This window comes from Anarhichas minor, unplaced genomic scaffold (assembly GCF_050575085.1).
Source record: "Anarhichas minor isolate MPS153535 unplaced genomic scaffold, ASM5057508v1 ptg000018l, whole genome shotgun sequence".
Taxonomy (NCBI): Eukaryota; Metazoa; Chordata; class Actinopteri; order Perciformes; family Anarhichadidae; genus Anarhichas; species Anarhichas minor.
Window position 1 is genome coordinate 11,112,049 of NW_027466464.1, and position 26,070 is coordinate 11,138,118.

The window sequence follows — 26,070 nt, forward strand, 5'->3', positions numbered from 1 at the left end:
GTCCGTTAGAGACTCGCCGTGCGGAACGCGGCAGGGCGAGTCAGTAAAACAAATGATCCTTATGGGAAATTAAGGGGAAGGCGTAATTATGATACAATAATCAGTGTGAATGCACCTGCGCCAAATGAAGGGAGTTTACTTTGTGACCTAACCATCAATATCCTATTCGAGCTTAATGGATAACATTTAATGAGCTCTGAAGAAAATCGCACTTGTATTTAACACCCGGCCCACATTTGGAAGGAGAGAAGAAGCAGCGTGTTTGGGCTGGGCTTCTTTATGTGGCCTGAGATCATAGGAGGCGAACAGAGGGGCTCGCTTATCACACCCGACAGAGACGCGTCCCCTCGGCCTCCGGCGTCTGTTTTCATCAAACCGAGTTGCACTGACACTACATGGCACGAAGTCAAACCGCGTCCTCTCGCTGGGTGAATTGGCGCGGGAGGGCCCAGCGAGATTAGATCGCATCCGAGGAATGCTAATTTCGCCCAGGAGTCTGCAAGACTGGAGATGTTGTGATTAAAGACTCAATTTCCCAGAGGTCAGCGCGGCGCGATCGCATATTACCTCTGACTGATGGAGTCCCTGCGACATGTGCACGCTCCTGGCGCAGCGGCCTGCGTCAACACCTGTTAACACGGAGTAGGGAAGCGGGTGAAATATCCCCGTCATGAATGCAGTTGGTTAAGTAGCTGTGTCATGCTTTCAAACTGCTTCTTCGTGGTTTGGTTTATGTAAGCTGGAAAAAAAAAGTGGAGGGAGAGGCCTACAGCAGCTCCCGGCTATAAAGGGCCAAAGCCCTGAAATGCTGCCATCCAGCATTATCTTCACGGAGCAGGGAGCCTCTGCCGTGCATTATCCCAACACGAGTCTCAGAGGGAAAGGCTTTTCAGAGCAGCAGGTTCTCGTAATGCGATTGTGCTTCGCTGCGACGGCACCAACTGCCACTGACGGCGCTTTTCTCTGTTCGTTACAATCACGTCATTTGAACAACCGACTGACAGCTAGAATAATACATATCTGTTTTTGAAGGGAAGTTTTGTTATCCTCCAAATCGCATATACTTTTCGGGGTTTTTCCACAGCCTACCATTCATCTTTAGGCTGGCTCCTCTGACGGCTCCTTGCAGGCAGCATGTGATTGGTATTCATTTCTGCTGCCGGGTTGCTGGCACGGAAACTTGCTCCAGATATGTAATCCATCACGGTGCCCGCTTCCTTGCCCTTGTTTTTCAGCCAGATTTATTCAATCATCATGTGGTGACGCGGATACATTTCCTCTAATTCAGCGGTGCATTATATATATATGGAGCCCCAAAACGGACTAAAAGACAGTGTAGTAAAATATTGGTTTCTGTGCTAAGAGGTCAAGATGGAGATAATTTCACTACATTGAGTCCAGTGTTTGAACAAGGATGTGTAATGTACAGTTTATTAGACACATTTACCGCAGGCCTTTTACAAACTGTTGGTTGGCTCATGGGTCGTAGTTTGGCCACCCCAGAGTTTGCCTGGCAAACATTAATATGCTAATACAAAATACATAAAGTGGAAGTTAAAAATTTGAAATTTGCAAGTCAAAAATAAACAGAAGAGTCAAATTTATTTATTACATCTACATATTAGAACCAGCTCTCATTTCTTACCCAGTGATTAAGATACAAGAATAAAGCTTTACTCTCCTTTTTACATTAGTATTATTTAATTAATAGCGTCGTTAACTAATGTATTCAGTTAAATAGTTTTGACTCGTCTGATGAAATAATGTTGTCTGCAGGGAACAACCAGATTTCATGTGTCACGTTTGCCTACTGTTTGTTGTCAGACTTTGTTCGAAGTGTCCTTGAACGCACCACTAGTCAGCCCTACCCGCCCATGAGACAGGCACACAGGTGATTTCACTCATATAGGTGATTAGTCAGGACTGTGTGGGTGTGGACGGACTAATTAGCCTCTTTCTAACCCCCCTTTTGCACATGTTAAGGGCGGGAAAAACATTACCGATGTTATTGGTCCATAGAGTCCTGAGGCCGCGCATAATCACCTCGCGAAGCTCCACCCACAGCCAATGTGAGCAGAGGTCCAATTAGCTGTGATGGACAGAATCGTATTTAACAAAAGGACATCAGATATTTGACTACTAGCAGGAAGGTTGTAAACAATACTGATGATACTTGATCTCATTATAGTATTCATCAATGGGAATTTAATCACTCCACATAATTAAAGGGTTTAAAACTATTAGATAAAACTGGTTTTCAGCAACAACTTTACTGCAAAGAAGTTGAAATGCACCGATCTTACCACACTTGCAGTATTTGCAAGTAGTCAAGTCAATAGCTGCCAACGGAGCCCAGGCGCTCGTAAAGACTGCGAGCCAGTTTATCAGAGCTCACCGGGACACGTTTTGATTAATCACACCAACACTACGCACGGAACAGTCTAGCTCAGACACTTTGTTTTTTATTTAATTCCCACATAAAGCATAAAAAAACAAGAGCATGCATACAGCATTAAAGTTACAATCCGATGACAGTGAACACCACAAGGAGCTGGGAGGAGGAATACATCTTATCAACCAATTAAATGTAGTTATTTAAAAACAGAACTGTTTTAAATGGTTTCTGTCTAATAACTTTTTAAAAATAGGAACCATTTGACATTTGGGAAATACACTTATTCGCTTTCTTGCTGAGAGCCAGCAGGTGATTAGCTCAGCATAAAGCTAGCAGCAACTAGTTAGCTTAGCATAAAGACTGAAAACAGGGGGAAACGGCTAGCCTGGCTCTGTTAGCGCCTCAAACAGTATAGATAGTGAGCTTTAGAGCGCACTGAGCCAGTCTAGCTGTTTCAGTCTTTATGCTACGCTAACTAGCTGCTGGATATAGCTTCATAGTTAGCATATAGACATGAGAGGTTTTCATATAACTAAGCAAGAAAGCAAAAAAGCTTATTTCTGGAACTATTTAATTTTGTCAAAAACGCTGATTCTATATTTCATATTTAATTATAATACATAAATATTCTGACCACATTTAGCAAGAACAATAGATTCCCTCTGTCACAGTGAGGGTACAGGAAATGGTAACCGTATGTGAAGGTGTAATGTTTGGACATGAATAATATAAATAATATGTATACTGGTTTGGAGCAGTAGACTGTGGTGAATTGTGGGAAACACTTCTGAATAATACTGCATCTTAGATAAACAATTGCCAACATAACCCAAAGGCAATTAGTAACTTCCTCACCCCCAATCGGGTGTGTAGCTCACAAAAATAAATAATGTAAGAGTGAACAGGTGCATGTTCTTTTCTTTAAAAGAAATCTGAGATGATTACGGTCTCTGTCCATGCACAGCAATTACATTGTTCGTTTCCCTCGGCTGCCTCGCTAATTGGCCACTCTTTCCCCCCTGAGCACGTTAGCTGATTGGTGCTCCCGTGGTAACCAACTTGTAGTAGGCTCCATTCAGCGCCATGAGCTGGTCGTGCGTTCCTTTCTCAATCACGTAGCCCCTGGACATGACGGCGATGATGTCCGAGTTCTGAATGGTGGACAGGCGATGGGCGATGACGATGCACGTCCGGCCCTCCCTGGCTTTGTCCAGGGCGTCTTGCACCGTCTGTCGTGACACAAACGACAAACGCGAAGCGGTGTTCAGTTCTCCCCACACAGAAGACACACGCGCCTCACAATTATAGCAATTTCACAATCACACGCTGATTCCCATCATTAGAATGTTCCAGTGCATCAGTGCGCCGCAGAGGCCTGTTTGCTCCTCAGCGTGGTTCAGCTGTTTGAGGTGGAAAAGCAACTGCATAGCCACACACACACACACACACACACACACACACACACACACACACACACACACACACACACACACACACACACACACACACACACACACACACACACACACACACACACACACACACACACACACACACACACACACACACACACACACACACACACACACACACACACACACACACACACAAAAAGAGGCTGGTACGAACTGTGCGCCGCTGGAGATAATAATAGAGATGATGAATGATAATGATGTTAATGATAATAATAATTAACTGCCGACCCGCCTTGCTCTCTGTGCCCGACGAATATCAAGCAGCTGCGCTGTACTGTGATGGGAAGCGTGTGGATTCCACACGCGGTGACGGCGCTGATCAGAGTTTGATGAGGCGTACCTTCTCGCTCTCCGTGTCCAGGGCGGAGGTGGCCTCGTCCAGGAGCAGGATCTTGGGGTCGCGTATGATGGCCCTGGCGATGGCGATGCGCTGCTTCTGACCGCGAGACAACTGAGAACCCTGGGCACCGACGTTGGTGTTGTATTTCTGGAGGCAGGAGGAAAAATGATGGTGAGTCATATCCCCCATTTACATTGTTTACAGTGATTGGTCGAACACATGAGCCAATGCAGTACCAGCAACCGACATTTTTAATAACCCGTTATAACCCACAGTACCTCAGGAAGCGACATGACAAAGTCGTGGAGCTGGGCCTTCTTGGCGGCAGAGATGACCTCGTTCAGGCCGATTTCCCGCGAGTTGTCGCCGTACTTGATGTTCTCCCCGATGCTGCAGTCAAACAGGATGGGCTCCTGGGACACGATGCCAATCTTGGAGCGCAGGAAGGGCACGTTGACGCGGGTCGAGACATGGCCATCAATCAGCTGCAGGAAGCGATTGATTTTACCATTAGGAGAAAGCAATGTAATAACCAAAGACTGGAAATACAATCCACTTAATGAGCCATCACGACACCATCTCTGCCGTGATTTCTCTCCCAACTATGCAGAGGTGACACTGTCCTTTTTAAATCTCAAACAGGGAATCAGGACTCGGCGTTTCCAAACCACTTCCAACTCAATTAAGGCCATTTGAATGTTTGGCAGCGATCCCTTACTGGCACAAAGGCAAACCTCCATCCTGGGTGGAGGGCCTCCTTTTTTTAATATAAAGCACAAAGTCAGCATAAATGTCTGATGTCACTACAACTGAGCCTCGTGAGAGTGAAGCTGAAAGCAGACTATACATACGACTCATTTCATAACAAGATATCTGACATGTTGATAAAGGGCAGCACTGAATTTAACTAAAGCTTGTGTAAAATCAGAGCCCCTTTAAGATTAACAATAAAAAGTAAAAACTATATTTTCCCTCCAATTGCGATTATTAAGCAGCATAACATGAGGCACTTTGCATTCAAAGTGCATCTGCAGCGCGTCCTCACCACTCGGCCGTGGTCGGGATCATAGAACCTCTCCAGCAGCTGCACGCTGGTGCTCTTCCCGCAGCCGCTGCTGCCCACAAAGGCCAGCGTCTGGCCGGGCTTCACCGACACGTTCAGCCCATTCAGGACCTGGATGTCTGGCCTGGTGGGGTAGGTGAACTTGCAGTCAATGAACTCGATGTTCCCTTGGAAGTTTTCCTGAAAACACAGCGGAGGGAGGGAGAGGGAGGGGGAGACATAACAGAACAAAGGTTATAGGTTCCTCCGTGTGTTAGGGTTCCTCCTGTCCACCTCCTCTGATAATACAGAGTTTAATTTCACTTAATTGTCTTTTGCAGGTTTTTTATTATTCAAAATGCATCTTTTAGGGCTCTGTGGAGTGTATTCTTCTTTTGCATGTACAATATTTGATAGGACTAACAATCCTTCCTTGTCTCCTCCATCTACACATCTCTCTTTCATGACTAATGCAAAATTAATGAGCAAAGCAATAAAGGAATAATAAATTAGACTTTTCATCGTGGAGAGAGCAAGCAGCTCATTGTTTTTTCATACACTCAGCGTGCAATGTGGTGGAATAGCAGATAATACGTAGCATAACATATGCCCTCGTACCCATTTATCTCCCTTATCGCTGTAGACGCTGATCTGAGGCACGCGGTCCAGCAGCTGGAAGAAACGTGCCGCTGAGATCTTGGCCTTGGCGTAGTCTGGCGTGTAAGAGGAGGCTCTGCCGAGGGCCGTGCCGCTGGTGACGATGGCTGAGATGACCCTGCCAGAGAAGCCAACATAATGTACCAAATTATTAATAATCACCTCCCCTGGAACAGTGATTTATGAGAAAAATAATGCGTTTTTTAAACATTAAAGCATGTAAACATGACCGAGTACAAAGCCAAAATACAAGTATGACCCTGGAAATAAGCATTATACGTATGTCCCCTTTAAGTTTGGATTAAACAGCAGTCAGGATGAGGAAGCACACAGAATGGCACCAGACCCGACAGCCTTCTCCTCTCACCTGAACACCAAGCTGAAGTGGAGCCCCTCCTGTCGCACCAAGTAGCCTCCGAACCTGTAGGAGGCGGAGTTGGTCAAGAAGATGACGCACTGGGCGAACCCATAGCAGGCCCCGTACACTTTCGCCTTCTTCAGGGCCGCTTGGTACGGAGCGTCTAGCTGGGCCTCGTACATGTCCACAAAAAGCCTCTCTTTCCCCAGGCCTGCGATGGTGCGGATGTTGTTCAGCGCCTCGCCGGAAATCTGCAAGTAAAAGACTCGTGTTGAAGTTCTGGTACCAGATTAAACGGCACAGTTAAGACCAGGCAAAAAAAAAAAGAAGTTGTAATTAATTCCTCGGGTTTTTAACATGTGAAGACTTATGATAGAGATAGTTTTTATCTATCTTATCTTATCTTATGCTGCTGCAGAAAGACAATTTCCCCCATAGGGATCATTAAACTTTCATCTAATCCACTTTATTGGGATGGCTGGGGTTTACTGCATTGGAATAGATGAGATCGTTTCAAGGAAGTTGACAGTAAATTGATTGCAAACTGTAACATAGTGATTTTTGATCCACTACGTGTTGTCTGTACCATGACAACAGCTTAGGCCTGGGTGGCCCCAGTAGGTATTGAGCCGGACAGCTCTGTGCTTGGCTTGCCAAATTACAGCAGCAGCTAATAAAAAGCTACTGTACCAAGATCTGAGTTCAGCTGGAGGGCTGCGGAGCCTTTATTCAGTGATGAGAAAAACTGAAACCTGGAGCCTAAAATAGACACTGTGTTTAAGCTGTCTCTGATCTGCCGTCAGCTGAAGTCGCCCTCCACCACAAAGTTTATCAGGAATAATGACACGTTGCTTTTGACGCCGAACTCGGAATACTGTGGAACGTTCAAACTGGATGCTGATAAAGTCGCCAACGACGGGCGAAACCAGATTTTGGTGAAGCTGTGTGTTACAAACAACAATGTCTGACCCGTCCGGCGGTCTCCATCGCCTGCTTGTCCTCCTTGGCGAACCCCGTTAGCATCTTGGCCTGGAAGGCGCCCGACAGCGCGATGAACGGCAGGAAGCACAGGATGAGCAGCGTGAGCTTCCAGCTGAAGACGAAGGACATGAGGACGGCCACGCCGATGTTGGTCAGAGAGTTGACGATCATGCCGATCTGCGAGCCCGTGGCCTTCGAGGAAGACAAGTGGAAAAGAATGGATCGTGTTACTGTGCAACGCTCAGGTTCTCCTCATGGATTGAACCAGATTATCCAAGCAGAGGTCAACGCACATGTTTCTACAGTAGCCCAGAACAGACAAACCAAACACTGGCTCTAGATAGGACCCTTTTTGTGCTTTTACCTGAAGGCCATCGTAGTGCAGTTGGATGCAATATGCAACCTCACCACTAGAGGGCACTAAATCCCACTCACTGCTCGCGCCGAATATGGGACCGAATTACTTTTCAAAATCCCTCTCTTCTAAAACTGAGGCCTGAACTCACTCCTTGAACTTGTGAGGCATCAGTCGCCAGACGAGTGGTCAGAGCCCCGGGGCTGTTCCTGTGATCATCAAACCAGCCGATCTCTTGGCCCAGCATGGCGTGGAAGCCGAGCCGCCGCAACCGGCGCGTCAGCAGCTCTCCGGACTTGGAGAAAGCGTAAGCCTGGAGACACACACACACACACACACACGGGAAGTATTTCTTATTAAATCCAAACTACTATCACAGTGATCTTCAACATAATGTAAAACCAATCTGAGAAAATTGCGTCTTTGCCGCCCCGCTGCCCCAAAGGGTGTCAGAACTCTTGGATCAATCATAGAACAGTGTCTCTGCAAATTGGAATATCTTTTTCATCCAAAGACTTTTCCCTCCAACCTTGAACCTGTGAGGCCGGCGGAGAACCACTGACGCTGAAGCAGCCTGCTACTCTACCTGCAGCATCTGGGTGAAGAAAGAGACCACGCCGATCATGACGAAGAACAGGCAGATACTATCGATCTCCTTCCTCTGAACCGCGGGATCTGTTATTGAGAATGTCTACACACACACACAGAGAGAGAGAACAGGAACATGTTAATATAGACCATCATACACAAACACTGTACTGTAGGCTTGCACATGGTTTGGGAATTGGGAATTTCGCTCTTATCGTTTATTTTTGTGTATTTCAGAACTTCCGATGACATCCGGAACCTCACCGCCAGGATTTGACTGAACAGTAGAGAGTAGAGGGGGTTGACCCCTCCATTTATGGCTGCACCAAAGGATCCAAAAAGCATATAAGGCCACTCAGGTCTGTTGTACTTTAGGATCCTAGCAACTGGAGCGGGCTCCACCGGTTCCTCCTCCTCCTCCTCCGGGACGGCATTCTGAGCATTCACACAGATAAATACACATCAGTCGGCAGTCAAAGCCGTTACCCGATTATACGATCCGAGGATTAATATAGAAAAAACTAACGCAAAGTGGTTTGGCACTCCCAACGGTATGTAATTATTGTGGACCTGCTTCAACCACCCACACATAAAATTGGATACCGTGGATTTGTCTGCCAGTGACAAGGAGTAGGCTCTGGGGCCGAGCTCTCCGACGATGGATACAGAAGAGTCTGGGATCAGATTGGACAGCTGCGATCGGGACCGCTGGCGAATAGAGGCTCTGCAAAAACAAAAAAACGTCCCAAGTCAAAGGAAAAAACATGAATATTCACAGAACACAGGAATGTATTCTGCTGCTGGTGTTCGCCGTGAACTCATTACTGCGTGCTTGTAACGGTGGCGTTGGAGGACCTCAAGCCTCCTCTGCTGTTTGCAGCACTTGTAAGTGGCTCTGGATGATAGTGTCAGCTAAAGGCTCCAAATGTCGAAGTAATTGTAAGAGGGCAATTAAGTAAAATGAAGGTGCCAGTTCCTGCCATGAAAGGAATGACTTCTGTAATAATCCCATTTAGATGCACAGTCACGACCATGGAATTGGATATGACAGTTTACACAAATAAACAAATGAGTGATTAAGGATGAGGGGGGGGGGGGGGTAATACCTCAAACTGGCACGGTAGCTGCCTGCTCTGGATAGATTTAGCCTCTCTGGCTCTTCTTCCTTGTCAGCCACTAATGCAAGAGATCCAACAAAGGGCGACGATCACAATCAGATCCACAGTTTCTACATGTGGATAAATATCCCCCCCCCCCCCCCACACCCGGAGGTTGGACCTACTTTGCCGAGCCTTCTCGTTCAGAGCCTTGTCCCCCTGACTCTGCAGCGTGACCAGCGTGAAGTAGACGCCCTTCCTCTCCAGCAGCTCGTCGTGTTTGCCCTGCTCCACAGCGCGGCCGTGCTCGAAGCCAACGATGACGTCGGCGTTCTTTATGGTGGACAGCCGGTGGGCGATGGAGATGGTGGTGCGACCCAAGCGTACCTGTGGCGAAACCAAACGCATCTGCTTGACACCCTGTGGAGACTTATTTCATAATCAGTGGGGTAATCATTCAAGTTGGGGTATTGAATATTTTTAGTACATACTCAAAGAGGTATAGTTTTTATGTCGCCCGTTGTCAAGATATAAAAGGTCATCCTCTTCAAAAACCTAAAAAGATTACTGGAAACGAAATTTCTAATTGAAACAGTTTTTTTCATTGTCCTGCTGGCAACTCAGTGAAACCATAAATCACCCGAACCTGAGATGAGAACAGAAGCTGATTCCGACTTACTTTATCCAAAGCCTCTTGGACGATCGCCTCGCTCTCGTTGTCCAGTGCAGAGGTTGCCATGTCCAGCAGCAGGATACGAGGGTTCCTGACCAGCGCTCGAGCGATGGCGATGCGCTGCTTCTGGCCGCCGCTCATCTGACCTCCACCCTCCCCCACCAAGGTGTCGAATTTCTGTCAGATTTGTTTTTAAATGACAGGGACAGTTATTAAGCCTGTTGGTGGTTTAAAAACTCAGAATTTTCACACGAGCACTTAGAAATCCTGAAACCGCTGCGCTTCACCTGCGGCAGGTCCATGATGAAGTCGTAGGCGTTGGCCTGCTTTGCGGCGCCGATGATGTCTTCCATCGAGACGCCGGGCCGACCGTAGCGGATATTCTCAGCAATGGTGGTGGCGAACAGCACGGGCTCCTGCTCCACGATGCCGATCAGCGAGCGCAGCCATTGGATGTTCAGCCCTCTGATGTCATGGCCGTCCAGGGTCACCTGGAGGGCACAGAGAGCTGGTTGCTATAATGCAGGGGTTTTTGCTAGTTTCAACTGGTACGGTTGTTAGTCTTGTGCATAACCTTCATTGTGCTGTAAGAGGCTATTTCCTCCTCTAAAAGCAATAAGAGAGTAAGGTGTGCAAAGACCTCTAATTGCAGTAAAAGTGAAAAATGAGGCTGTTAGGACCCATTGGCTGAATAATGAAACAGATTATCATGTATTTCTATCACCCTCGGGGGACGGTTATTTTTGAATCGACTAGAATAAAGCTCAAAAGGAAAGAGTCGGCAGCTACAGCGCGTCGAGGGAATCTTCAATGTCGGGGGTTGACAAAAAGCTCCACCGAGGAAAGAATCACCGTCGCGGCCGTCAAACCCACCATGCCCTCTTTAGGGTCGTAGAAGCGCTGGAAGAGCTGAATGGCGGTACTCTTCCCGGCTCCGCTCGGGCCGACGAAGGCTGTGGTCTGCCCCGACTTCACTGGAACGCTGAGCTGGTCCAGGATCTGAGTAGAGATCACATGGCCAAAAAAATGTGTGTTTCCAGAAATCAAATTCCACCCTCGGCTTTACATGACGAGTGCAGAAGCACACAAGTACCTTGACTTCAGGTCTGGAGGGGTAGTGGAAGGTCACATTGTGAAACTCAACATCTCCTTTGACCCTGTCGAGCTTGTATCCAGCCTCAGATAGACAATCAATCTTCGGCTCCTAGCGGTAGCACATTTTAAAAAATTACACTTGTAAACCAGAAGCAACGGTTTCCTGTACAAAATATATAGTACCTTGTAAGGGTTTAAATCTTGAAAAATGATAACACGGAGCATTCTCACTCTTTCAATAGTCTCGAAGATGATGGTCGCAGCTCCACGGCCTGCAGCGAATGCCTCCAGACACGGGGAGGCCTGCCCCAAATTCATGGCTGCTATCAAAACCCCGAAGAACACCTAGAAGGAAGAGGTCAGTATATTAAGGCTCCAAAGAGTGATAAGCACACTTTTCCTGATCTGTCAGCAGTGGTTGTAATGAACCATATTGTAGCCACTATGGTAATAGTACTGGTGTAATACCTGCAGCAGTGTTCCTGGGGTGTACTCGTCAGCATCCAACACCAGGCTGGAGCCGTACCAGAAGGCCAGACCATAGCACAGAAAGATGATCAGCCACATGTATCCGGTGAAGAAGCCCATGATCAGACCCTTCCTGATGCCCCAGCGCTGCGCTGAGATCAGGTTCTTGTCGTACCTGTAGAGGAGAAGAGCTCACCTCAGCTGCATATTAGGAAAGAAAGTCAATCTTCAACTTTCATCCGGCTAATTTCTACCTTTGCACTTCTTTTGTCTCCCCACCGAAAGCAGCCACAGTCCTGATGGAGGAGAGGACCTCGTCTGCTATGGCTCCGGCTTTGGCGTAGGCCTCCAGCTCCATCCCTGTTAGCTTAGCAACAAACTACAGGACAGACAGAGGGACTCGTTGTTGGAGAAGAAGAGTAATCAGAAAGTAAACCAGAGTCAAGTCCAAAAAACTAATCAAAAAGGGGTCAAGAGAAGTCGAATCAAGAGAAATCCTCACCAGGGCCATAAGACCAGCTCCAACACCGATCAGTGGACTTGCTGCGACAATGACCAGTGTTAACTTCCATCCTTTCACGAAGCCGATGCAGAAACCACACACAAAGGTGGTGAAGCGCTGCAGGAAAATGGCGACTTGGTCCGCAATGGCGTCGTTGATCTTGTTGATATCGCTGTAACGCAGACATAACCGCGTTAACATGCGACACATCGATACTCCACAAATGCTCCAGACGGAAGTCATGTCATCGTCGCCCCACTCACTCCGACATGCGAGTGTTGAGCTCCCCGACAGAGGTGCAGTCGAACCAGCCGATCTCCATCCTCATCACTTTGCTGAAGTACATTTTCCGGATGAGTTGAATCTGCCTGGCAGCGGTCGTCACCCACAAGGAGATCTGTCGGTCGTAAAAAGAGCGGTTGCACTCGTGTGTTGTTAGATATAAAAGCAAGCAGGGCAACAAGATGGCGTCGGGACCCTGACCTTTGACCTTTTAACATGGCTTTTATGCGATGAAGTTCAGCTTATTCAACATAAGGAGTACGACTCGGCCTCACAACAGCTGTATAAAGACTTCTGTGGCTTTGGAGGAGCTTTTTCAATTTGAGAAAAAAAATACTTTGATGATGTGCATAATGGGAAATGTAAGATCAAGCAATTTTCACCAATTCTAGGAAGTAAAACTCAGGATATCTCCGCCTCTCCTGCTTTGATTAGATCAAAATCTGTCTCTGGTAATCCTCCTATCTGTATGAAAACGTAATACAATCTCTAAACTATTAAGTGCTCTATAATCCAATAGTGTAAGTAGTCCCTGTCCTGCAAATAAGATTCAAACCAGTTTTTAAATGTGCCAGAAGGTCTCATCCACTTCTCCAGTCCAGTAATACGTTGTGGCCGGCCGTGTTGAATGCAGCCGTTCCATCTAATAAATGCTCGTAATAACAACTGTACGTGTTCATGAGTAAGGGGTCGAGATCAATAGAGGATTAAAAAGCGCACGTTTCAGAGCCTGTGGCAAAACAGCCCGAGATAACAGAAGAGTTGTGCCATGCAGTTAAAAACATTATTAAAACGCTTGTCAGAATATCAAAGCAGCCGGAGGAGGCTTTGAGAGGTTGCACAATACCCTTCAAGATGAAGAGGTGATATGATCAAAATATGTCATGCTGATTGAATTGGCTGTAGGTGGATGACGCGCGCTAATCTCATTTGAGTTCAGTCTCTTTGTGTGAATACGATGACATTTCAAGACCAACCTGAAAGTATCCCAGCAGGAACACAGCCGCTCCAATCCCAACATAATAGAAGGCAAAATTGGTCATTTCATGTTCAATGTCGAGAAGCCTGGGAAATAGCACAAAGGCAGTAAATGAATAATGCATGAACGACAGAACCACATGCACAGATCTAAAACTTCAAAGCTCACACTCTATTTGATGTCGCCCTCGTGCATTTCTCACGACCCACTTACCCACACGTCCTGTTAATCAGCGGTGTGAGCATCTCCCATGTCGAATTGCTCATGAAGCTCGAGTTCGGCCACGGCGGGATCAGGCTGTCCGCCGCCGTGTAGTTCCTCTTCCACCGGATGGTGTTGTTCACGCACTCCTTCCTGTCGTCCCTCAGCTCGTTGAGCTCGATGTCGTACTCGATGAAGGTGTCGGTGAGCAGGCCGAACACCAGCAGCATGAGGGGCTGGGCCGAGCCGTGCGCCACGGCGCACACGCTGCCCACCGCCATCATCAGCACGTCGTGGCACGTGGCGAAGCGGAACTGGACGGGCGCGACAACAACACTCGCATTAGGTGGACGAACCTCAAAGTGGAGATGAAGAAAGATGAAGAATGAACACCTTACCAGCTGGAAGAAGCCGACCCGTATCGCTGGTTGATCTGCATTCCCCCGATTACTGTTTGGAATAGAACACCGGTCAGTTTCTTTATCGGAGGTGAAAGTGTGAAAGTGTGCAGGCCCTCTATCGCCATCTTGTACTCACTTCCCGTCATCGTTGGAAGTTGTTGTGGTCCTGCATGGAAAAAGGCAAAACACACGGTGAGCTGCTGAACTTAACACTTTGAAAATAAAAGTCCTCCCCCCCCATTGTTGCTGGAATTCACCAGTCGTGACACTTTAATCTATCAGCTTTGTTTAATTAATAATGCTGTATGGTGGTCCTGAAAGCTCAATGCACTGCAAATTAAGAGGGATTAACCAGTGATGAAAACAATCCTTAATTGAAGCCCAATCTTGTATTAAATCATGCAATAAATCATTTCTATTGCACATGGAATGCATTACTTAAAACCCTTATGATAAAGTGTCACCTATTTTCTGATGCAGCAGCGCTGTTAAAGACACAAAACAACTAGAAACCTCACCAACAAGTCAAGTAAGGACACGTCTAGTCGACAAGACGCCAAGTCGACAAGGAAAGACGACAAGTAAAGACGTCAAGTCGACAAGGAAAGACGACAAGTAAAGACGTCAAGTCGACAAGGAAAGACAAGTCGACAAGTAACATAAGTATTACTAGAACACAGTCATTTATAACCCTTAAAACTACATCCAAGATGATTCCTAAAAAACTCATAAACAGTCCAAAGAACACTTACTTATCGGAGCCAGCTGGTTCTGGAACACAAGAATAGAATAAGCATTCAACTCTTGTAAAATGACATCCGTATATTTAACTTTTGTTTCATTCAAATAAAATAACAGATCTCCATATTATTTGATCGTTTTTGCAGCGTTGAGCGTTCATTGAGCATTACCTTCATTGGAAAAGTCGTAGCTGTGGTTTTCCTGTCCCAGTTTCTTTATGCTGTGCAATTTCACTGATCCGGTCGGCATGTTGACTCATCTAGGAAAAAGCAAAAAGAGCACATTTCACAAGTCCAAGACCAGAATAATCAGTGTTTTGTAATGACGGTAAAGTCAAAAATTAAATCCCACTTGAGAGTACATTTATTTTGGACTTTCAAGAGAGAATGAGACATACCTACACGTTTTCCTTTTTTAAGAGAAATCTATCGTATCCACGATTGAAACCGAAATCGGCAGCACTCCTGCACTGAACTCCAGCAGCCAGACATCCAGTTGTTACGTCCCCCGGCTAATTGTTGTAGTGGCAGCTCGTCGCGACTCACTGAGGATCTCGGCAGCGAGTCACGTGTTCTTATTGGACAGAACTGGCTGGGACTCGGGGTCAGCGTGTGTTGTTTGAGGGTAAGTGTCCTGTCGGTTTATGCTGCTCAAAAGGCCAGTGACCTCAGCAGGGCAAATATTTTACCTGCGGAGGCCCCGCGCTGTTTGTGCATCCTCACTGTCTGAACACGACTGATTTGCTTTCGAAGAGGATTATGTGATCCTTCGGACAGTATCCTTTAGATGTGAAATGATTTAGTTAATGGGGGCGGCAGCAGCTCAGGGTGTGCGATTCGAGTCCTATGTGTACCTGGCACACTTGGCACACACCAGGCGAGGTGCTAGTTCCCCTAATGGGCACTGCTGAGGTGCTAACTGACCCCATCACTCAAACGTCTCTCCAGCTGCATGTCAATGGCTCCCGTGTGTGCATGTTTGGCCTGAAATAAATGATAAAAATTGAATAAAGTAATTCTTCGTGTGTAGCATTTCCATAAAAACAGCCGTTACTGATGCATTCTGCTGACTCTGTGACTCTTCTGCTACTGCTACATTGTGTCTGCACATTTAATATCCCATCACACATTCAAAGCTACAACACAGCTTCACCATGCATGCGAGCACGGGTTGTGTTTGGATGTAGCTGCAGGTTGACATTGAGGTCATTGCCCTCTTCCAGCTCGACTTCCTCAACAGCTTCATGTCGCGAAGACTTCTGTCATCTTTTTTCACCTTTTATGCAACAAGTGGAATCTAAATGCGTTATTTACTGATGCTAATGAAGCTTTGTTTACATCATTAGGTCTATATTTCAGGTTTTAATCATTTGCGACAATCACAACAACATGCTTAGTTGTCATCTCTAAAATCGGGTCCTTTAATAATGTATGAGAAAATAAAAGCCTGCTTGTGATTTTTGTTGTTGTTAGAAATGTGACTGATTGTACGGGCACGCTTACACATGAAAACAACTGGTGTTAATATGCCGTCGGTCACTCACTGCTGCCTTCAGGCGCCGTCAGGAAGATTATGGACATGTGTCCACGATGCAAATGTTCAGAAATCAGTGGACATGATTTATGCTGAACCATAATCTTTGTTATAAAAGAACAAAATACAAAATGTAATACCATTGAACCTTTTCATTTGTTATTGTGTTGTTATTAGTGGGTTTTTATGAATAAAGTTTATTATTTATTAATGCCATGCGTGAGTGTTGTATAGGGTACTGCGCTGACTCCAGTACCCTCAGAAATATTGTAACAAACTGATTGCACACAAAGAATCCCAAAAAATGGGGTTAATTGCAACTTTAAAGGTTGCAATTTTCTATGTTTTCCCGAGTTACTGTGACATTTAGAGGTTGGGAAAGCTGCATTAACAACTGAGTGTAAATGGCTTTATTTTCGATGACTCATTTCCTACTGAAACAGTCCTGAAGCATTTACATGTGCAAGACATTTGGAAATGCTACTTATTGGAAATAAGAGTGCTTGAAGGCAGCATTTGCACAACAGGGGAATTACAACACTGCACTGCTGCCACCTTGTGGTGAAAACGTAGAGAATCCTCAGATGACCCCACACACTCGGTTGGCTGTGGAAAATGTGCTAGAAATAAATAGAAATAAGCTATATTACTGGTGCACAGTGCAGTTATTTCACACATATCAAGAAACCAGGCACAGGGACCTTCATGAGTGGACTAAATAAGATCTAAATAGTTCTGAATAGACGTCCAGTGCGTCTCTGTTAATCAGGGGGAATAGGAAGCAGCTGGTCTCCCCTCAGCAATTAGCATCGAACTGCTCAGAATGCTAACTGGGTTTCCCCACCGGCTAGCTCCCGGAGAAGGTCAAACAGCGAGCTAACGACCGAGATATGTTTTTAAAAAAGACAGAACTACAGTGGATATCGAGCTTAAGTTCATCAAGGAGGACAGAGACACGACTCGAGTGTGACCAGAACGGTGTTCCTCGTCTGCCTGGACGTGTAAGTACTAAATTGTTCGCTAGCATCATATTACACCTAGCCTACATCCGGGGTATTCAATTAAAACTCAACGAGGCCCAAGAGAGAATATCCTCACGTAACGGTCCGGAATACACAATAACCCTAAATATATATATTGAAGAAGCATTAACGTCTGTATGTAGGCAACAACTGACTGTCATTTCAAGTATAGAACGTTTAACTTAATGTTTTTTTAATAATATTTATTTAATTGAACTGGAAACCACTTGTTTCAGCCTCATTCTCCTCTGTATACGTCATTGTTGGTCAGTGGATTCATGTGTTGGGATTCTGATCATATTAGGCCCTTAGGTGTATTTTCTGTGCCTTCATTTTGGATGCGAGTGGGTACGTTTGCTCAAAAGAGTTGTTTTGTCTCGTAGTGGCGCTTTTAATATTGTCACGGTCTAGTTTTTAAACTGCCCGTGGGAAGAATTGACATTTAGAGTTTGTCCATTCTTGTTTAAGGGCTCTGGTCTCTCTGACCACTTGTGAAATACCTTCTTTACTCACGTATTTTTCTCGGACTACTCGGTCTCGCGCCCCGTCTCTCCTGAGTGGGACAACCTCACCCGAGTCTTTTTAATTCTTCTTCTTCTTCATGTTTTACGGCGGTTGTTAATCCAGTGTATTGGTGCATTACCGCCACCTTCTGCTCTGGAGTGTGGATCGCCCAATACACTTACAATCTTTCCCCCAAAACAAAAATAACCAAAATAATAATACATTTATTTTTAAACCACCACACTAACCTATATTTTATCCTCCATGTTTTACCCTCCAACCTATGAAACCTTAGCCTCTGGCTCTGACAGGCACCCTTGTACCATATCCCTGCATTCCTTCCACCTAACCTGGTAACTTTGCCTCTCTGTGGAATATGATATAAATGTCTCCCTTTCTCCTCTCTGTCCCACATTCTTTTTTTGCCACATTTGCTTGATATGTTCCCAAATGATACCCTTGACCTCTGCCTTCCTGACACTAATCTTCACATCCATGTTAGCTTTCTTTGAAGCCCTCTTTGCCAACTCATCTGCGTTCTCGTTGCCCCTCCTCCCAAACTCTGTTCTAAAGGCACAGCAGCTTCAAGTGTGCTCCTTCTCCCAAAAGCCTCCGCCTAACGTAGCATGCCTGATCATCCCCGGGTGATGTGGGTCTTGATCCATTTATTGCTCTCACCATCTCTGGTTTCCTCCCTCCTGTCTAACACATCTGGATGCTGATTTATTCTTCTGTCCCGTCTCCTTCTTTCTTCTTCTTCCGACAAATGATCTGAACCATGAATCTTCACAAATGCCTTGGCCATCATCTCTGTCTTTACTCCTCTTCACCCTCTGAAACAGCAACAAAGTACTCTTTGTACACAAGTACAATTTAAGGTACAGGCACTTTACTTGAATACTTGATTTTGGGTTGCTTTATATAATTACTGTAGCTTGCAAATCTATTTTTTTACATTGAACTGATGAGATAAGCTTGCAAACTGTGATTCACAGGTAGATCTTAGCGGACGGATTTTGCCTTATTAATGAATAAATAAATGATTAAATAGCCCATGTAAGCGTATAAATAAATGAGTGATTTATTAAAATTCCACTTTCAGGTCAGTCTGTGTTAATGTATAACAACAAAGGACACTCTGTAGACTTAAAGTTAATATAAAGATGAGCAGTGACTCTAATACATTCATATATTTCCACATTTATCAATTATCTGCGTCAGCACGAGCCAGCGGCCGCAGCTATTCCTTTCCCCGCCGATAGGGGGCGTCTGCGTGACGACACGAGAGGCGCCGCTCTCCTATTGGTCGACAGAGTTCCCCTTCACGTAGCGGTGGGCTGGACGCTCCGGTCTCCATAAATGTGGAGGCTGCGAAGGAAGCCAGGAAGACCTCTACGCAGCAGGTAGGACGTCCGGGCTTGTTGATTCACGTCTTGTTAACTTCCAGCTGAGGAGAAAACCCTCTAAGCTTTCTGAATTAACGACCTATTCATAGCTGATGTGTCCGTTTGCTTGTGTTTCACGGGACGTTAGTTAGGAACCGATATGTGCGCGAGTGAGGAACATTGGTTTGGCGACGTTTTTATCGACTTTTTCACCACATGCCTATATGAAGCTAGTACACACGGATAATGCAGCTTATGAATATGCAATGTTAAGTCCGTAGCGCACAGCATGCATTGATTTCTGAATCCGCTCGTTCATCTCAGATGAAGCAACAGGTTAACGAACTTTGACACAAACTCATAAACCTCCCTGTTTTCACTGTTAACTTGTTGCGTCACCGAAGAGTGAGGACGTTCATTTAAACTACAATACATTTCACACCTTTTTAAAGTTAAACACGAAAAGGAAGTCAACTATAGCTTCCTCTGCTGTAGCTTTCTTTGTAGATATGCAAGTTTAACAACGGCACGAGCCACCGACCAGTTCCAGTGTGTAAAAGTACATGAGTATTAACAAAATGTACTTCCATACGTGACTAAATTCTGCCTTTTCGTGTTATCGTTGATAGTAATGCAACAATGTAAAATGAGCTTTTTACTGTTGTACTTTAATGAACGATTATATGTTTTGAATGGAAAATATAACCTGAAGAATAACTACAGTATTTTATCGTACAAGTACAAGTACCTCCAAACCGAAGTGCAGCACTTGAGAAAATGTAATGCCTTCCCTTTTTGTTTTTACAGCCATGTACCTGTATCTCCTGGGGCTGGTGGTTTTCTACTACCTGTACCGCTGGTTTAGGGAGCTGCCCCGTGTCCCCGACATCGGCAGCAAGTATGTGTACATCACGGGCTGCGACACCGGCTTCGGCAACCTCCTGGCCCGCCATCTGGACAAGAAGGGGTTCAGGGTGATCGCCTCGTGTTTCAGCGAGAAAGGGGAAGAGGATCTGAGGAAGTCCTGCTCCAGCAACCTGATCACAACACACCTAGATGTGCGGTCCAAGGACAGCGTTGCCAAAGTTGCAGCGACGATCAAGGAGAAAGTGGGGGAGCGCGGTGAGTGGAGTGTTCACCCTCTCTTTTTGTTGAAATGTATCCAAAACTATTCGATTGATTGCCATGAGGTTTTGTGCAGACGTTCATGGTCCCCAGAGGATGAATCCATTGTCCTGCTGACATTGTGGGTCGCCTGACTTGTCCTCTAAGGACAGTTGTGGTTTGAAGCAGCATTTCTCAGCAGTTATTGGACGGATTGCAATGAAATTTGGTACAGACATTCATGTTCCCCGCAGGATGAACTCGAATAACTTTGGTGACCCTCTGAGTGTCCTACTAGTGCCATCATCAACTCATTCCTCTTGTGGAAAGTGTATTCATAAGTGATTACAGTGACTGGATGTCCTCTGTGATCCTCTTAGGCTTGTGGGCTGTGGTGAACAACGCAGGCGTGTCCGTCCCTTCGGGCGCGTGCGATTGGCTGACCATCGACGACTACAAGTCCATGCTGGACGTCAACCTTCTCGGAGTGATCGCGGTGACGCTGAGCGTCCTGCCGCTCATTAAGAAGGCCAGGGGAAGGGTGGTGAATGTAGCCAGCGTGTTCGGGAGGATCAGTGTTACAGGGGGCCCGTACACTATCTCCAAGTACGGAGTGGAGGCCTTCAATGACAGCCTCAGGTGAAACATTAACTCACACAATCAATTATTTGTCAGTATGTCTGAGCAAAGATTCTTTTGCACTGATAAAACTGAATGTTTTCCTCAGGTTGAATATGGCGCCGTTCGGTGTCAAAGTCCTGTGCATCGAGCCGGGTTTCTTCAAAACGAACGTGACCGACACCACTATCCTGACCAACAACGTGAAGACGCTGTGGGACAAACTGCCCCAGGACATGAGGGATGACTACGGAACTGAATTTCTACAAAAGTGTAAGTTCGTATTTTCTCTTTCCTACATTTATGCGGGGCGTGTTTCTGTTTCGTTCCTCTATTTATTTGCTCATTTCCCCTCCCAGCATTAGTCATAATAAAAGACAGAGTTGCCAAGATGAGTGACGGGGATCTGATGAAGGTGGTCAGCTGTATGGAGCACGCCGTATCCGCGGTCCGGCCCCGCACCCGCTACTCCCCAGGCTGGGACGCCAAGCTGTTCTGGCTGCCGCTGTCGTACATGCCGACCTGCGTGTCCGATTACATCATGACTAGAGGAGCCATTCCTATTGCCAAGCCGCTGCAATGAATTGTGCACATTTTATGCAATACAACTTTACCAACGTAATACTGTCTTTGTCATTCCTGATCTAAGCCTCATCCCTATGAGTGTTTGTACACAGACATGAACAATGCAATTAAGTAGTACTTTGTGTGTCTATCCCTTCTCTTAAGACGGTGTACTTATGACACCTTATCTACAGACAGGAGTTTGTTCAAACCCATGTGGCCTTGAGGATTGATGGGAGTGTGAGGTCAGGGAGTTGCCATAAAAGCCACATTCAGACATTACAAAGTACATTTAGGACTAGATATGGCTTAAAACCATTTGAATATTGCCATCACTGTCTTTCAAAACCTTTTAACCAGGACGTCCCTTGAGAGAAATTTTTCACGGTAGACCTTCCACAGACTGCTCTGTAGTCGCTGGCTCAGCATCAACTTCCCTGTGCATCTCAGTCAAGTGCACAATACACATGCAGAGAGAACTTAAAGCCTTCTCTTGCCTGCCGTGGTAATGCTTCAGGCTCTCAAATATTTTATCTGTAATTCTTAGAACTAGTCTTAGGCCTCGCTATCCCTACTGGTTTATTTACTTTAAAACGCAAACCAAGTGGTATGTTTTATCCTTCAGATCGAGCCAAAGACTTCTTTATTTTTTTGACCCTCAAGTTGAAACAATCACTCATCCAATAGTTTGTCCACCGTTTTATTTCAGTACGTGACAAGCTGCAACAGTACATGGCTTTAACATGACTCAACACTGCCACCTTGTGGTCAGAGTGGACAAGGACAGCCACTTCATAAACTCATTATGAACAACATTCTAAACGACGATTAAAGCATGAGAAATATACAGTTGACAAGTTGTGTAAAGACAGCGTTTTATTCCATCTTCCATTGGAAACATTAAATAGAACTTTCTTTCATGGATGACGAGACGGGTACATTTTGACACGTTTTACAAACCAAGTGCTCCTAAAGCGCAGAACCCCTCCTTAACAGTTAGATTGTTTACATGTTTATGAGTGCTCCTCAGCCAGCCTCGCAGCCTTCAGAACCACTTCCTCGATGGCGCCGACCATGTAGAAGGCCTGCTCGGGCAGACTGTCGTACTCGCCTGCAGGGAAACGGGGAAAGAAAATATTAGTACCATGACGAAAGCCGGTGAATTTGAGGGGCACAAATCTATAAAAGTGAATGAAAGCACTAACCGTTAAGGATGCTCTGGAAGCCCTTGATGGTTTCCTTGAGGGGAACCAGCTTTCCGACGTGGCCGGTGAAGACCTCGGCCACCTGGAAGGGCTGGGACAGGAAGCGCTGGATCTTGCGGGCACGGGCAACCGTCAGTTTGTCCTCCTCAGACAACTCATCCATACCCAGAATGGCAATGATGTCCTGCAGGGATTTGTAGTCCTACAGGGGGGAAGTAACATTTTTAGTATTACCAACATAAACTAAACAAAATAAGAAGTTTTGAAAAGATAGTCAAGTCCCAAACCTGAAGGATTTTCTGCACACCACGGGCGATTTCATAGTGCTCGGTGCCGACAATGTTGGGGTCCATGATACGGGAGGTAGAGTCCAGGGGGTCGACGGCGGGGTAGATACCCAGCTCAGCGATGGCGCGGGACAACACAGTGGTGGCATCCAAGTGAGCGAAGGTGGTGGCGGGGGCGGGGTCAGTCAGATCGTCAGCGGGCACATAGATGGCCTGGTGGAGAGAATAGTCATTTAATAGCAGCTAATCAGCCCTTTACAAATGGCTCAATGGTGGGTGAACATGTATGGGCACAGCTCCAGTCAGTTAGCGTTTACCTGCACAGATGTGATGGAGCCCTTCTTGGTGGTGGTGATTCTCTCCTGCATGGTACCCATGTCAGTGGCCAGAGTGGGCTGGTAACCCACAGCAGAGGGGATACGCCCCAGCAGGGCGGACACCTGAGGAGCAAGATGACTTTGGTCACTATCAAGCACACAAGTCAGCATTTAAAAAAGTGGGACTGCATCTGAATGATAAAATTAGATGCTACAACTCGATTAACTGCGATAAAAAAATGCATCTTTGCTTCTGACAGACCTCAGAGCCAGCCTGTGTGAAGCGGAAGATGTTGTCGATGAAGAGCAGCACATCCTGACCCTCCTGGTCACGGAAGTACTCCGCTACGGACAGTCCAGTCAGAGCCACTCTGGCGCGGGCGCCGGGGGGCTCGTTCATCTGTCCGTACACCAACGCCACCTAGCAGGGGACAACCGTCGGGGGTTAGCGGGTTGACGTTTGCAACCACGACATGCTAAATGTAACTTTCTTCAATATCTCGTGCCTAAACCCTCACCTTGGAGGTGGTGTCCTTCAGGTTGATGACACCGGACTCAATCATTTCATGGTACAAGTCGTTTCCCTCGCGTGTGCGCTCCCCCACGCCGGCGAACACAGAGTAACCACCATGGGCCTTGGCCACGTTGTTGATCAGCTCCATGATCAACACAGTCTTGCCCACGCCAGCACCACCGAACAGACCTGTGGCCATGAGGAATAAGAGGATTAGATTTAAGACACTACCAAGTGGCTTCAAATATCCCAGCATACAAGCCATCATCTGTCTGTAGAGCCATAATGGTGGGCAAACTTGTGTTAAAGCACATACCGATCTTTCCTCCCTTGGCATAGGGGGCCAACAGGTCCACCACCTTAATGCCAGTCACCAGAATCTCCTGCTCCACACTCATGTCAGTGAACTCAGGGGCCTCAGCATGGATCGGTGCAGTCCTGTGTGGGGGAAAACATTTTAAGTTCTTCATTAAACAGCAAAACTATCATTAAAATAGTGTAATCTATTGGTTTTTTTTAAAGGTGAACTCACTGCTTGGTGGAGATGGGACCCCTCTCGTCGATGGGCTCGCCGATGACATTCATAATCCTGCCCAGAGTCTCGGGACCCACTGGGATTCTGATGGGGGCACCAGTGTCCACAACCTTCTGTCCACGGACCAGACCCTCAGTACCATCCATAGCAATGGTACGCACTGTGCTCTCCCCTAAACACAACACGTTTCAATTTAACTTCCCCTGTATGAATGCTTTCTGCTCATACGGGTACTGACTGTTATACTTGTAGTTGCTCACCAAGATGCTGTGCCACTTCCAGGACTAGCCTGGACTCACGGCCGGCGACTTCCAGGGCGTTGAGAATGGGAGGAAGGTCCTCGTCGAACTGGACGTCGACGACGGCACCGATGACGGCCACAATGCGCCCGGCGGGGGCGGCTGCAGCGGCAGCAGCAGGTGCGACATAATCCCTGCCTGTAAAGTAATGCAGACAATATGTGCAGTTAGCTCGGTAGCATACATGCGTGCTACAGCCATGACCTTGCAGTGCCAGCGGTACTCAGGAGCCTTGAAAAGCACCAGAGACAGCTGCGTGTCCGGCCGCTCCGTCTCAATGTCAAGCGATTGTTGTCGGCCAAACGATGAATTAGCTTTAAACGCAACTGAAATAACCCGAGCGAGGCCCTTTAAGAAGTCAATAAGTGTACATGTGTGGAGTTTAGGTAGACTTTGATCAGTACAAACCGTTGACAAGTCATTTCACCGATTAAGTAACGTCAAAGTGGAGAGACTGACAGATGAATGAAGTATAACTCGAGCTAACATTGCTAATGATACTGCTAATGACAAACGCAGGGCATTCAATGGCAAGTATGTTTAACAGTTTAACAAACAACCTTAATGTCTTGTTTTCTTTGTAGATAAACTGAATGTGGGTAAACGTTGCAAACTACTTTATATTGTTGCTAATCTACTAGCCAGACCTTGCTAAAACGCAACTTGTAACGCTAGCTTAGCATGCTCTGCACAGTCTCGTACCGCCTCATGTCATTACACAAAGGTCATTGCTGCTAGCACAAGTAAAACACAGCCTAGACGTTTTCTGACGCGTGACATCTGTCAATAAGAGCATGTATGCACACGTGTAGCCGTACACACGGTTTGAATTACTCCATCAGATTTCAAATTAGACATGTTCATGTTGAGGCCTGCTACGCCGCCGACAGGGCAGCCTGCGTGTGGCTAGCAGCTAACGTTAGCCGTGCCCCTGCCCTTCTGACAGCCGCGTAGAAGCGCATCTTTCTTCGTACGATTTCGCTCAAAAGCACCAAGCATGCAGGACTTACGTGAGAGGACGGCTGGGGATCCAACGAGGGCCTTCAGGGGCTGGACCCCAGGCTTGAGAGCCTGCAGTGCCCCGGTGCAGCAGCGTCCCACAGCTCCTAACATTGTCAAAATGGCTGAAGGTGGAAAGAGACGGAGGAACTTGCGGCTTTATAACGAAGGGCCGAGGAGGCGAACTGCGCGTGCGTGCAACGTAAGTGTCTAAACTGAGCATGCGCAGATGGTAAGCCTGTTCAGCTGACATTCTGCCCTCCAGAGCTGGACTATTTGACAGTAAATGTGACTGCTGACTGACAGTCCAAACTAAAAGTTACATATAATACAAGTGTTATACATATTTTTAAACCAGTCATTAAATTAATGTAGAACTACATGGGAACAAATGATTTTGGAATACTTGTGGTGTCACTGTCCCATTCATAGTGTTTCATGTCAAGGGGACATTTGTTGTTCTTGTCTGGAGACCCTTCGGCCACTGACAGTGCCCTCATTCCCCAGAGACATAGAAATAAATGTCCACAGTTGGTTCCATGATCTGACTGAAA

General features: G+C 46.4%; 3 protein-coding genes across 4 annotated transcripts; 1 reads left to right on the plus strand and 2 right to left on the minus strand.

Annotated features, from left to right (window-relative positions):
* Positions 1-2,440: 2,440 nt before the first annotated feature.
* abcb11b (ATP-binding cassette, sub-family B (MDR/TAP), member 11b) lies at positions 2,441-20,065 on the minus strand. 2 transcript variants are annotated; one of them, XM_076094998.1, is made up of 30 exons: positions 18,368-20,065; positions 15,028-15,613; positions 14,801-14,889; positions 14,642-14,660; positions 14,026-14,055; positions 13,887-13,938; positions 13,501-13,802; positions 13,286-13,373; positions 12,290-12,423; positions 12,027-12,198; positions 11,779-11,903; positions 11,525-11,699; positions 11,288-11,401; positions 11,055-11,165; positions 10,835-10,960; positions 10,249-10,452; positions 9,968-10,138; positions 9,474-9,675; positions 9,298-9,367; positions 8,795-8,915; positions 8,456-8,626; positions 8,190-8,294; positions 7,755-7,916; positions 7,237-7,440; positions 6,277-6,518; positions 5,871-6,027; positions 5,256-5,453; positions 4,489-4,695; positions 4,211-4,357; positions 2,441-3,624 (listed from the first exon to the last, which is right to left on the minus strand). In XM_076094998.1, the coding sequence occupies exons 3-30, from the start codon at positions 14,877-14,879 to the stop codon at positions 3,424-3,426; spliced, it is 4,089 nt and encodes a 1,362-aa protein (XP_075951113.1). In that variant the 5' UTR covers positions 14,880-14,889; positions 15,028-15,613; positions 18,368-20,065; the 3' UTR covers positions 2,441-3,423. The 2 variants fall into 2 exon arrangements, with proteins under 2 accessions (XP_075951113.1, XP_075951114.1); XM_076094999.1 differs by lacking the exon at positions 15,028-15,613.
* LOC142952951 (retinol dehydrogenase 7-like) lies at positions 19,000-21,418 on the plus strand. The gene is made up of 5 exons (XM_076095000.1): positions 19,000-19,092; positions 19,882-20,196; positions 20,559-20,817; positions 20,906-21,069; positions 21,156-21,418. Exons 2-5 carry the CDS (start codon positions 19,884-19,886, stop codon positions 21,377-21,379), a joined length of 960 nt encoding a protein of 319 aa, XP_075951115.1. The 5' UTR covers positions 19,000-19,092; positions 19,882-19,883; the 3' UTR covers positions 21,380-21,418.
* Positions 21,419-22,218: 800 nt separating this feature from the next.
* atp5f1b (ATP synthase F1 subunit beta) lies at positions 22,219-25,685 on the minus strand. Its single transcript, XM_076094730.1, has 10 exons — positions 25,528-25,685; positions 24,479-24,655; positions 24,216-24,390; positions 24,000-24,121; positions 23,688-23,872; positions 23,432-23,590; positions 23,170-23,292; positions 22,853-23,065; positions 22,566-22,767; positions 22,219-22,471 (listed from the first exon to the last, which is right to left on the minus strand). Exons 1-10 carry the CDS (start codon positions 25,628-25,630, stop codon positions 22,374-22,376), a joined length of 1,557 nt encoding a protein of 518 aa, XP_075950845.1. The 5' UTR covers positions 25,631-25,685; the 3' UTR covers positions 22,219-22,373.
* Positions 25,686-26,070: the final 385 nt, after the last annotated feature.